Genomic DNA, 13491 nt, shown 5'->3' with positions numbered 1-13491 from the left:
TAAATCCACAGGAATATACACAAAACCACAAACACAAGCATAAGAAAGACAACAGGTAGTTTTGTATCAATTTTCAGTGATGGGTTGAACAACAACACAGAAACACAAATCCGATGAGGACTTATGCTCGAGATTGGTCTGAATCTTTGAAACATGTGGTCCTTTAAAGCAAAGAAATAAGGGACTTCTTATGGGTCTCATACAAAAGACGTCATATTAATTTTGACCTTTTGTGACTCATTTGGGCTAAATCAACATAGACTGGTTACACAACAAATAAATGGAATTGACTTTTAAAAAGAAGAATTTGTTTCGCAACTTGAATTTATTGTTTATTAGTTCTATGCAACATGAGTTCAAATAAAGACTTCTGTATCTCACAACCAAACTTTTATCTGTTGATTTGATGCGAAGTGGAGGAATTTAGATGTAGTTCTAACATTTTCAGGAGTTATAATTTAGAAATGACACAATAACTTGAGCAGTATTGTATAAATCTCGAGAGGTGGGCAGAGTACCCCAAAGTCGCACTCAAGTAAGATTAGCACTACTTCAACATAATTTAGCTCAAGTAAAAGGAAGAAGTCCAAGAAATTATTCAACTAAGAGTAAACAAGTATTTGGTAAAAAACAGGCCACTTAAGTACTGCGTATGCTCATAAAGTCTGATTTGATATTGTCTAATGATGCAATCAGACACACAAAAATAAAGTTATGTGCAAATATTGGAATTCTAAAGACTAAAATGAAAAAAGAGCACATTTTAAGCATGAGAAACAATTTTCTAAACAAATATTTTCTATATAAAACTGAGACAACATGAATAGCCTATGAATAGGCTAAAATACATCTATTGACAATGTATGGTGTTGATCTTATAGTCACTTGACCTCTAAATGGCACAGCAGACAGAATATTAGAACAATGACACTTGTGTACGAGCAAGAGTTTATGCTTTAACGTAAACTGCAGGGTTATGTCTGCATCTGGTGCATTTTTGGTTTAAATTTGTTGTTGTTTTTTTATTAATGAAGCTATTTGCAATGAGTAGAGTGTTTAGAAATTTGACACAAATTAAATGGTACTTCATAATACTTAATTAAAAGTAAAAGATACAAGTATTTCCCATTCCCCCAAAAGTGATTCTTATAAATGTAACTAGTTGCTGGCCCCCTCTGATTTATTGTATGTTTATTTTATGAAGATACCATTTTGAAGTTGGCAGGACATGGCTGAGCATCTATCACTTTTGAGTTTGTCCACAAATGTAACCAAAATCCAACCCAAGACCTCTCAACACGTACAATTTTATTATGAATAACAAGAAATTGATCTTTCTCGTCCCCACAAACTATACAATTCTAGTGTTCACACATTTGCTCATAGAAGCTTCTCAATCTATCTACTAGAAAGGTGGAGCTAACGCTTAATTGACGTGGATTTTGTCCAATCACCTGCTTGGGATTTGCAGGAACCGGAAGAAGTTAACTGTTTCTGTGTTGTGATGATTTCCAGAGTGGAGGAAAAGAAGACTTGATAATTGGATTTCTCAGTGTCAGTGTTTCTGTTGCACTTCGTAGTTTACAAGTTAAAGGTAAGAAGGTTATTGACTGTAGATATGGTGTTTTTTGGTGTCTAATTTGAAATTTGAATGATGTCAAACAGAACATGCGGGTAGAAAGAATCCCCACGTAAAGTTAGCCTCTCTGACTTCTTAGCCGGTGGCTAGTTAGCTTCAGCGCTAACGCGAACAAAATCAGGCTAAATACACGGATATTATTCTATATTGTTGTTTTTAATCATTATTTGTTGTATATTGGCATTGTTTCGGTTTACACTTTGTATCGTAGGTCATACACCCCCTTAAAAAACCTTGACAGCTGCTGAGTCATGAGCTACGGTAGCTAAGTTAGCTAACTATTGTTGCTGCCAAATTGAGACTGTCACTTGGAGAAACTAGGTGAAGTCAGAGTGCTAACTATTTCTTTGATAACTAAAGTTCTTGACTGAGCACATGAATTAAAACTGTAGCTGTGTGAAGGCTTTTCGTGCTATTAAACAAGGTTGTTTCGAAATTAGAGCCCTAGTCCAGGGTCACCAGAGAAGTTTTGATGCATTTCAATTGAACCTGGTTTCGTTTTATCTTTTAGAACTTCATCAACAAGTCTGAATCAGTCATTGGGAAAAACCTAACAATGTTCAGCTTTGAGGGAGATTTCAAAACACGACCCAAGGTGTCATTGGGAGGAGCGAGTAAAAAGGTAAGGATCAATTCAACGTGGAGACAGTTGCTCAAAAACAACAGACACTCTATTGTGCTTTTTGCAGAAAAATAGACCAGTAATAAAACACTATCTTTCTATTGTGTAACTTATCTTGTCTCAGGAAGAAAAAGCCTCCTTGTTGCATCGTACACAAGAGGAAAGACGGAAAAGAGAGGTAATCTTCTATGGCGTATATGAGAGAACCAAACATTAAGACCTTTTTAAATCAGGATGTAGTGTGTTAGAAAAATAAATGTGTGGCAATATTCCAACACTGATACTTATTTGGAAAAAAATAGAGATTTATTTAATTAACAATGCACAATTTTTAGGTCCAGCTCACAATTTATGGTTTAAAAGCAGATCTCAAAACGTGTAAGCCTGACATTATAAAATCCTCATTCAAATATGTGTCACCAAACAGTGTAGTTTGTTGCTACGGCAGAAACGTTAAACAATAAATGGAAAGTAACTCCTTACATTAATGCTTGTATTGTTTGGTTTAGACTTTTAAAAACAGCGATCACTCTGTTGAATTTTTCCAGAAAATTTCTAACAAATTTAATGTGTAATTGGTCCAGAAAGTGTTATATTGGCTGTCACACTTGACATTTTTTGTGACACTTCAAGGTACATTTTAACTTTACATTTCTTCTGAATACTTTTTTGACTCATTTAAACAGTTCATGTTGGCAACTCGTTAATTCCTAACTTCTTGGCTAATAATGGATTCTCATATTTGTCTGTTCTGTCACTTTATATTTGTTTAAATAAGTATTATAATACTAATGTTTCATATGTTGAATTATGGTTGTGTTATTTTTAAGCTTTGCTTCTTTTCTGCTTTAGGAAGAAAGAAAAAGGCTGAAAAACGCAATCATCATTCAGTCCTACATACGTGGCTACCAAGACCTAAAACAACAGGTATGTCTGCCTCCTCCACATCAACAGATTTTCTTTACTTAATTTAGGAACATATTACATTTATGTTGATTCAGATTGCTTTTTGCTGGAGAAATAGTTGCAAATATGAATGTTTCTTAGTGTTAGCAGGTCTTGTCCATTTTGAACTGGGGGTGAGTTGCTGCCTCAAGCATTACAGTCTGATTCATGAATGGTAATAAAAGCAAAACATGAGTTTATAAGAGGTTGATTTCTCACCATGTATTGTGATACAATTGTTCAGTTGGTCTTTTTTTACTGACTTGAAAACTGAGCTGAATAAGCCATTTATCTGCAATCCATTTCAAATTATTGTTGTACAGTAAAGTCGTGCCCACAAATAACTTTTTCCTCACACATCATACTAATTGATCTTTTGAGACCAAAGGGCCTTGTCCGTATTCAGCTGATTGTCAACTGCCCTTAAAGGAGCTCTGATTTTCTGTGTTCTCCATTAAAAGGAACCTCTGACCGAGATGACATATGTACGTTGCTTTTGGGAGACTTTTTAGGATATATTTCCATTAGAAGAAGACGAAGGACAGAATCTGAACACCTGGTATTAAGTATCACCTGGTTGATTTTGGAATGCCTTAGTTGGAAGAAGGAAAGGTGGAAAAGTCTGTAGATCTGCTCTTAAGTTTTTGTAGGATAAAATTTATGATTTCTCAAGTTCCTCAAACTTTGATTTTTAACATTTACTTTTTAGGTTTTTATAATGAAAATTATGAACAATTTATTTCTTTATGTTTAGGTTTACCGAACAAGTGTTTTCATTCAATTACTGTATTTCTTCCCTTCAGTATGCCATTCAGAGGGCTAAGTTTGATGAGTCTGTCAGTCAGTCACAGGCAGAGGGAACGCAGCACGTCTTGGCTGCCACTACTCTATGCCTCCTATCGAGACGACTTATATTTTTCTACAGACAGAGTGTGGATGCACATAGATTGGTAAGAATGCAGTATTACCAGTGCTTTTGTTTCTTTTTTTGATAGTGCTTTAATTACCATGTTATGTTGAACATCTGCCTGTTTATGTGTTTCTAAAGATATGGTTATGCCAGAACCTGGTGAAACACAACAGTCAGTTTGTGAAGCTGTTGAACAGTCCCCAGAAGCAGACATGTGTATTTCAGATCAAAAGAATCCTGGGATTCTGCTGCAGGTAAGGTTCTGGGCACACAAACACAGGATGCTGATTGATTGCCATGAAGAAGCTGAAACTTTCTATGGACTTACATACTTTTTTTTTTTCCCAGACTCCTGCAAAACTGCCCAGATGACAGTTTAAATGTTGCTGTTCCCATGCGGATGTTAGAAATCTTTTCTTCAGAGAGAACTTATCTTATTGTTATTCCAGATGCTAACAATGTAGCTTCATTACTTGAGCAGATTTTGCACTATATGGTACAAAAAGGTGAGCTAGCGGTGCATTGAAATAAAATACATTTTTACATTTAAAACTTTTAAAATGTTGTTAAATCGACCTTGATACTACTCTTTTTACATGGACTGAGGCCATTCAAATTATTGAGACTTCAGTTTGAGTTTTTTTGTGAGATGTTTAGAAAAATTACATAATTTACTGCAGCACAATAAACTTTTCCTAAACATCTAGTTTGTGTTAATTTTTAGTTAGTGTAGTTTTCATGCAACCTAATTTCTTCTATTTCTTTTTTTTGTTTTAAGGATACTACAAGTCGCTGTATAGTCTTGTAAATCACAGACTGCCCTCCAGTCTGGAGTACAGCGATGCTCCCTCTATTCCTCTGGCAAGCACACTGTTGGAGCACATCCTCAAACCTTTGCACTTTACTTACTCCTCCTGCACAACAGGCGCAAGGTACACATAATTTTTTTTTAACATTTTTACAACCGTTTTAGTTGTGTTTGTGCTTTTTGCTCATATTTGTTTACATGTCTGGTGGAAAAATATGTAAAAAGTGTAAAAGACATAACTCTAAAGGCAGTTGGGAGTTACCAGGCAGGGATTAGTTAATGTGCTGAACTCAAAAACTGGGCATTGCTGGAAAAGAAACCCATGTTGAAAGTTGTTTGGATAAAGTTAAAACAACTTAGACTTGAGATTGTAACAGTTAACCAACTACCTCAGTTGGAAAGCAGATGATTATGAACAAAGACATCTCAACAATATCTTTGTTGAGATATTGAACGTATTTCAAAAGGTATCCATGTATGCAGCCCCCACAGTATCTACAGAAAACAACAGGAGAAATAAGCGTTTAAGTTCATGTTGGAGGCTTATTGCTTCTTCCTATCAAATAAAAGTTGTGTGTGTGTGTGCTCTTCCATCAGTCTGAAAGCATTAATTACATAAGAGACCCACTGACAATAAGTCATAAAAGTCCCCCTGGATTCTTGAGCTGAATATCAGACTGTTGACACTCAGTTTAAGACTTTTCTAATAACGACAGGAGAATTTCTTTTCTTTTATGAAGAAAGGCACAGCAGGATGGAGACAAACTTGTGTACACAGTGATTCCAATAGTTAATTATCTCTTCTTCACCCCACCAGATGTTATTGACCGAGTTAGACAAAGCACTCCTATTTGGAGAGACAATATTGTTTGGTTAGAACGCCAATGAAGCAGAATTGTGTTGAAACAACCCCAATAACTAAAACCAGTTTGATCTGCTATTTTTCTACACTGTATTCAAAGGGGTTTTTGGCTGTTGTCTTGCAGGCAGTTTGTATTTGCGGCGTTTACAGAGGAGTTCATCTCTGCGCCGTTCACCGAGCAGATCTTTCACTTTTTTATCCCGGCTCTGTCGGACCGTCGTCTCTCGTTCCCGTTCGAGGCCTTCCTGAGCTCCCTGCAGGTCACCATCGACTCTTTCTCAACAGCACAAAGCCAGGCACCGTGGCTCTTCTACTTTGTCCTCTCTGCAGGAGAGAACTGCTTAGGTAGGTGACACAATTAAGTTTACCGTTTTTCCTGTGCATATTCAATTCCTTATGTTATCGAAGTACACAAACTTAAAAAATAAACAACGTAGTAATGGTAGGTGTATGTTTGAAGGCTCACTATCAGAGGAGGGACACCTGCTCTACCTTCGGGCTCTGCAGGCCCTGCTGCCGCTGCTTCCGGTGTCGGAAAGCACCAGCCGGCCGGAAGTGAACAGTGATTCAGAGGATGATGATGATGGTGACATGCACCCTACACCCATGCAGGTACAACCGACGCATAAGGACACACAGCATTCAGGGAATAAAACAAATTTGTGCTTTGGGTTTTGTAAGGTGAGATGAGACTCCTACAAAATAAATCCTGTTGATTTATTTTCTGTGATGTCTTTAAACTTTTAAGCATTTATATGTAACTTATGACAATACAAACACTTGAATGAAGCTATTATGAAGGTCAAGAAACTAAAGTTTGTCCTCTGACCAGACCACTGCATTTCCATGTTTTTGAGTGTCTCTCACATAAAATCCCACAATGAATGAAATGCATTAATGTTTGTAGTTATAATTGAATATATATTTTTTTCGGACATTATTTGTAGTTAAAGATGGGTTATGGTAATAAGTCTCTCTTTTTTTTTGCCCATCGCTGTTAGGACAACAGCCGCATTTCTGTGCAGTTGATAACGGAGGAATGCATCCACAAGCTGGACACAAAACAGCAGACTAATGCCCTGCTGAACCTGGTTTGGAGGGACTCGGCCAGTGAGGAGGTCTTCACCATGATGGCATCCATTTGTCACACGCTCATGGTGCAGCATCGACTCATGGTGCCAAAAGTCAGGTAGAAATACACAAAAAGGATGATGTAGCACCCTGTCTGGTGTTTATTACTGTATTTCTCCTCTTTTGTTGTTCTGATGGCTCTTTACTCGACTGTGATCGTAAAACACTTGAGAGTTTTTGGTCAATTAACCCACATGCCTTTGATTTTAAAAAGCAGCCAGGGTATTGTCCTTCACTGCTGGCGGACATATCTGTGTGTCCCCTCCACTGTAAATTCACAAAGTACTAAGTGGACTTTCATAATGTAAACACACACTTAATTTATGTTTTTTAATCGCTTTTAAATAATGTGAAGCATGCATTAACCTTATTATAATAATTTCCCCAATCAGCCGTGGATTCCACCTGACTGAGAGGAAAACAGTTTTATGTGTTGCTGTTCCGCATTCAGCAATGTAGCTAATGGGGATTTTAGACAAGCAGCTATCATTGGTCCGCACCCACTGGCATTTACAACCGGCAGAGATGTCAAGGAAGCCCTCTGTTCTGGACAAGGGAAATTAGCTCTTTTCCTCATTAATTACATTAGGGTTGGGATGGATGTCAGCGACGGCTTTGGATGGAAGGCATTGGCTAACAGGAAGTCAGCTAGACCCACCTTCATGGACAGTAAACCCAGTGGAGTTAATCATTAGTGGAGTCATTACCTGTTAGTTGAATTGTATCTGATGGGGAGAGTTGGTGATGAATAGATAAATATTGCAGTGGTAATTTTAGTTTACTGTATATTCAACTAAAGAGTAATAGTGGGGCTTAATGAAAAGATTTAGTCGAGTTAATTGCAGTGACTAATTAATTAATCACGTTTTAATCGAAAGCCATATATTGAGAAAATAAGCAACACTGTCAATTCAAAGACGTTTTTTGCTGCTAAATTATGTAAATAAAGATATGTATTGTTTTTAATCTATTATTTAGGTTATTCAACCATCAGATTGGTGCAGATTAGTATTAAACCCATTAAGCTTTTAAGTGTTTTAGGAATCCCTAATCATTCATGTAACTTCTTTGAAAATGTACTTAGAAATATGAACTGTGGACGCTGACATTCGTTTTGGGAACGTCTGCAACATAATTAGCATGAAGATGGTATTTTGGACTTAAATAGCTTTTGTGATAGACCAACTCCTTTCAGCACAATTTGAACACAATAATAGTCTTTTTCATCAGATCATTTTTCAAAGCAAAAGTTAACCTCCCGTGGACCAAGACAAGTGACTTTGTCGTCCATTGCTGTTGCTTATGGATGCCACTTGTGTGTCAGATTTACGGGCGTTCCAGAAACCCATTACAAAGGTTTTGGCCGGAACTTTGTGATTAATTGCATTAAAATTTTTAACGTCTTAAAAGCTATGTAATTAATTAATTGAAATTAATGTCTTAAAATCTGAGCCCTACTGTACTGTACTTTACACAATATCCATGCCTCTAGAAAATGGTAACCACAAACATCCGTATTTTATTGGGATTTTCTATCACACATTACCAAGTTGATGAAAGAGCTTCAGTGCTCTTTAGTTTTATACCTCTAAATTAAACCCAGTGGAACCAGTTGCTTTCAGTAGCCACTTAATTTGTATTGAGAACCCACCTGCATTTTAATTTACATCAGAAGTCAAATCTAAATCTTGATTCTGAAACCAGTTGATAGAAATATGGATGAAGCTGAAAACGGGGCAATCATGGAAAAAATCCTGATCAAATCCAGCTCAAAGAATGTTCTGAAGTTAGAGTGGTCCAGTTAAAGCACAGATTAAGAATATGTCGGAAGACTTCCAAGTCAATGTTCACATGGGCTCTCCATACAATCTGACTCAGTATTATCTGTTTCACAAATATTAATGCAAAAAAGACTTCTTTTAGGACACTCAACTTAGTTTTTTTTGTAGACTTCTTGAGGATTTCTCTTTCAGTCCCTGTCCTCTTTTACATCTTCCCTCTCTTCTCCACTTTTATCATAAATCCTGTCCTTCGTCTTCCATCATTATTGGATATCTGTAACAAAATAATTAGCTCACGGAGGAAGATTAATCGCTGCAGGAGTGGACGGGATAGCTTTACAAGAGGCTAAGGGGAGCAAATTGCATCCCCGTCTTGATTTACTGCTCTTACAGCAAAAAAAAGGAGAGACTGGCTGCATGCAGTGGGCCCGGCACACTTCCTTTGTAATAAATATAGAAAATGTCTCATTAAATTTCTCTTTCTTTGCTGGTTTTAATTGGAGAACTGCTTTTTGACTCGCTCAATAAGTTGATATTTTGTTTGTCCTGTTGAGTGTGTTGTAATTTCTCTTTAATTGGTAAAGTTAGATATTTGGCGTAATTTCCCAGCATAACACCAATCTGCTAACTGGTTCCCTTTGAAGGAAGGAGTCCACATTTACTTTTAGATGGTTACTGTGATTTTTGTGTTGTTGTGAAATAATGACGTTGATGATGAAGATTTAATTTGCATTGAGGCAGAAACTCACTCCGGTTTCCTGGTCTCAGATCTGACCCCAGCCTACCATCGGACACGGTTTTTGTTTTCATCACAGCAAAATGAAACGATCCAGACATTATTTGTCAAGACATTCGTCGCAAGCACGTACATGCAACCCCCTTTTGATGCCTTGACTTTGTTTATTAGTGCTTCATTCCGTGATTGAAATTGGGGAGGGGTTCGGTTTCCCCGCGGCTGTAAATCAGCAGGTCAGCTGGCATTTAGTGCTTTGTTTCTCATTTCAATCAAACACCAGCCGGACTTGTTATGAGCCCCCAGCGCTGCTCAGTGCTTCTCTTCTGAACCTTGTTGCACTGACAGATGGTCTGTGCTCGACACCAACCATTTTTCATGCCTTATTGAGGGTTTGCCTGACAGTCTGCCCCCTAATGTTCATTTCTAATTTAGGATTTCTGAATGAGCTCTGATATATTGAAACGGATATATTGGAAGGGTTGGAAATTAAAGGCTTATATTGAGGATTTGGGTGCTTTCTCTTCCTCGTTGTGTTAAAGGCTAGTGTCTTTACAGCTGTCCCACCTAGACAAGGGCCTATTATATTTAGGGACACTTTATTTTGCCTGTTAGCTTACGTACCACTCTATTGTCGCCTTTACTTGCCCTCGGTGTGAAAAACCGAGCAATTCCAGCGTATACGCAAACAAATACTCTGGAACAAAGAACCTCTTCACACCTTCTTGCCTCAGCCTGCTGAGTCCAACAGGAGGGAGGTATGTAGCTCCTTCTGTGTTTCTCAACTAATTCAACCTGAGTGTGGAAGCATGCTAGTCATCAGGGGTCACAGCAAGGACCAGGGTGCCCCTCCTCCTTTTTCTCCATCCTCCATTGTCCTGGTTCCCTGGCCATTAAGTTAAATGGGGGGGAGGGCTCCAGCAGGAAGCCAGTGGGGCTGTTTATGACCTGAGCTGGGCACCCTCGCCAGCAACTAGTTTACTAATGGAAGGTGCCTCGCCTAAATAAAGCTTAATGGCTCATTTAATCTCCTTTTGGCCCCTCGCAGCGCATAAAAGGAGGGAAAGGCCAAGAAGATTCTATAACTGAAATGTTTGGTCACAATCTTTTTTGCTTTTTTTCTGTGTCCGCTGTTAAGCGAGGCAAAGTTAACAGTCTTAGCACTGCAGACTGTTAGGCTGAGAGTAATTTTATTGTTTATTGCCCTGATTGTGTCATTTGAACTGCCTTTTAATGCATTTCTGTCTTAAATCTTGCTTATTATTAATTTGTTGTTTGTCTGCAGACTCCTGTACAGTTTAGCTTTCAATGCACGTTTCCTGAGGCATCTGTGGCACCTGATAACCTCCATGACAACTAAAATGATTACCGGGTAAGATACTATGACTGTTTCTACTCTTTGCTGAGCATTTAATGTCGGCGGTGTGATCATGCTTCTGCTTTTTCTGTGTCTTCCTTCTTAGCTCAATGGTGCCACTGCTCCAACTGATCTCTCGGGGTTCCCCCATGTCATTTGAAGATTCAAACCGGATCATTCCCCTCTTTTACCTCTTCAGCTCTCTCTTCAGTCACTCTCTAATCTCGGTGCATGACAGCGAGTTCTTTGGACATGAAATGGAAGGTACTGGGCATATAAGTCTGTTAAGTTAGGTATTGTAGAAAATATAATAATATCAACTTCATGTTAGTTTCCAAATAATTATTTTAGGAGTTCTCCTTTATATGGCAAACAAAGTCATATAAAGGGTTGCAAAAGTATTTATACCTCTAGAAACCTAGAACATATTTTATTAAATTTGATGTGATAGACCAAAGTAGCACATCATGGAAATACTAAAATAGTGAAGTCTGGTGTGTGAATGCTTTCTGTCCTCTTTACTCTGATACCCATACATTAGGGCTGCAACTAATGATTATTTTAGTATTTGTTTATTCTGATGACTCTTCAGATTAAAAAAAAGGTTCATTCTGCAGATTTTTTCATCAAACCTCTTAAGCATATATTATTCAATAAGAGAGAAAAATGAAAATAAATACATTTCAAAAGAAGAAATTCAATTTTCTTGCCTAAGAAAGAAAAAAAAATCATAGTATTGTCTCAAATGCAGTATCATGGCATTTCTTTAGTGAACACTTGATTATTTGTTATAATGGATGCATTTGTAGCTAAAACCGCACTTCTAATACCAACATGTGAAAAGTTAAGTTAGTCATCTTAATTGCAAGGTATATTTTTTTACAGTTTTGCCTTCATTACTGCTCTGAGAGTTTTGTTCTTTCAGTAAATGACCTGTTCTTGAGTTTGTATACTAAAGTTAAAAGTTACTCTATTACTAAATTACTTTTTTTTCTAGTAATTGCTTATTCACTAAATATGTTTTCACAATTGCCTACAGCAGCTTGAACAGCTTGTAGAGATCAACGTTTGTTAGAAGACTTTGAGAACGTTCTCCTTCTGAGCAGGTCAGATGCAGTCCTCCATGATGCCCTTCACTCTGACTGAGCTGGTGACTTTGTCCCGCTGCCTGAGAGATGCATGCCTGGGAATCATCAAGCTGGCCTACCCTGAGACTAAAGCAGAGCACAGGGAGGAGTACATGGCCGCCTTCCGCAGCGTGGGAGTCAAGACGAACACCGAGGTCCAGCGGCGCATCCAGGCTGAGCAGAAGCGCTGGGTGCAGCTCTTCAAGGTAAATAATATAGTTAACTCGTCATTTGAAAAGTCCAATTTTAAGCCAGCAGTTAGTAACTTTTATAATTTATTTTTACATTTGTTAAAACTGAAAAATTGAGCTCCTCAGCCTTCTCCCCACAATCCTGCTGTCATCTACACAAATATACCACTCAGTCACAAACAACCAATCAGAGCCAGGAATAGGGTCTTAACACTAATGTATGTGCCGCTCTATCCTCCACCTTTCTCTTTGTTATGCTACAGCTGGTCCACCGTAACGAACCCCATCATGAATGCTCAGGCTAGTTAGCATGGCCACTGATAATGATGGATAAACAAGACAGCGTGTACACAGAATGATTGACGGCGCTAAAACCTTCCTCCTGGCTCTGATTGGCTGCTTTTGACCAGGAGTGCCATCTTCAGATGGCAATAGTAGATTAGATAAGAGGTGGTAAAGCTTGATGACTTCACAGGACATCTATCTCATACTGTCAAAACATGGAGACAGTTTTAAGAAATGTGTAAAAAGCATATTTTTGTAATAGTTACATACTACCGCTTTAATATTAGGCCACTTTATCCATTTCTAAATTAACTTCAATGTGTGTTTGGGATTATTTTCCTACTGGAACAAGAATTCCATGCTGCAGTCACTTAGTAGTCTCCCTTTTTAATGGTAAAAATGGTAAATGGTCTGAACTTATATAATGCTTTTCCAGTCACACCAACGACTTTCAGTTCTTTGCACTACAGCCACATTCACCCATTCATACACACATATATACAGCAGTATGCAGATTGGTAGGCAACTTAGTGTTTAGTGTCTTGAGAAGGGGGACATGGAAATGGGACAGTATGAAGCTGAAACAGAACTTGCTAATTTCAAGACCACTACTTTACCCACTGAGCCACAGTTGGCCACTATAAATGCCTTAATATGAAAGCATAACAGCGCCACAGCATGAGGCTGCTAATACAGCCTGCTATGATCATGACCTAATACATTGTTGTGAAGTCCAAATGTTTCATCCTGACTGATACGGATAGAATATTTAGGTCATCGTCTGACCAGATCGCCTGACCAGATTTGGTTTTTCCACAGAATAATTCTGTCGAGCTAAATAGTTCAGACTTTTGGTCATCAGCCTGTCAACCCATGGTGAATATAAAATTTGTTCTATTGTGAAAAGCATCAGAGATGTTCCATCAGTTTCCAGTTAATGACAAAATACAGCCTTCCTGGTTTGTGGGTTATTCCTGAACAACATACAGAGATTCAAAATGAAAAATAAAATTGAATATTTTTGTTGTTTCCCTTAAGTTTTAAGGCGAATAAAAGTTCCCAAAGGCCATGGCTACAATTCAGATGAAATAAAATGTGTA

The 13491-nt window shown here is 37.8% G+C and overlaps 1 protein-coding gene across 1 annotated transcript in view; it reads left to right on the top strand.

Moving 5' to 3' along the window:
* Nucleotides 1–1467: 1467 nt before the first annotated feature.
* ube3c (ubiquitin protein ligase E3C) overlaps nt 1468–13491 on the top strand; it is a 28125-nt gene continuing 16101 nt past the window's right edge. Inside the window, exons 1-14 of the mRNA XM_028005607.1 lie at nt 1468–1594; nt 2151–2261; nt 2386–2439; nt 3114–3188; nt 4010–4156; nt 4255–4370; nt 4465–4622; nt 4895–5048; nt 5911–6131; nt 6247–6398; nt 6788–6975; nt 10717–10803; nt 10895–11052; nt 11895–12121. Of these exons, the coding sequence (XP_027861408.1) occupies nt 2196–2261; nt 2386–2439; nt 3114–3188; nt 4010–4156; nt 4255–4370; nt 4465–4622; nt 4895–5048; nt 5911–6131; nt 6247–6398; nt 6788–6975; nt 10717–10803; nt 10895–11052; nt 11895–12121 (1803 nt within the window). The 5' untranslated portion in view covers nt 1468–1594; nt 2151–2195. The remainder of the gene's footprint in view (nt 1595–2150; nt 2262–2385; nt 2440–3113; nt 3189–4009; nt 4157–4254; nt 4371–4464; nt 4623–4894; nt 5049–5910; nt 6132–6246; nt 6399–6787; nt 6976–10716; nt 10804–10894; nt 11053–11894; nt 12122–13491) is intronic.

The sequence above is a fragment of the Xiphophorus couchianus genome, chromosome 21 (assembly GCF_001444195.1).
Source record: "Xiphophorus couchianus chromosome 21, X_couchianus-1.0, whole genome shotgun sequence".
Lineage (NCBI taxonomy): Eukaryota > Metazoa > Chordata > Actinopteri > Cyprinodontiformes > Poeciliidae > Xiphophorus > Xiphophorus couchianus.
Note: the sequence above shows the minus strand (reverse complement) of the source record. Positions and strands in the feature narration are given on the sequence as shown.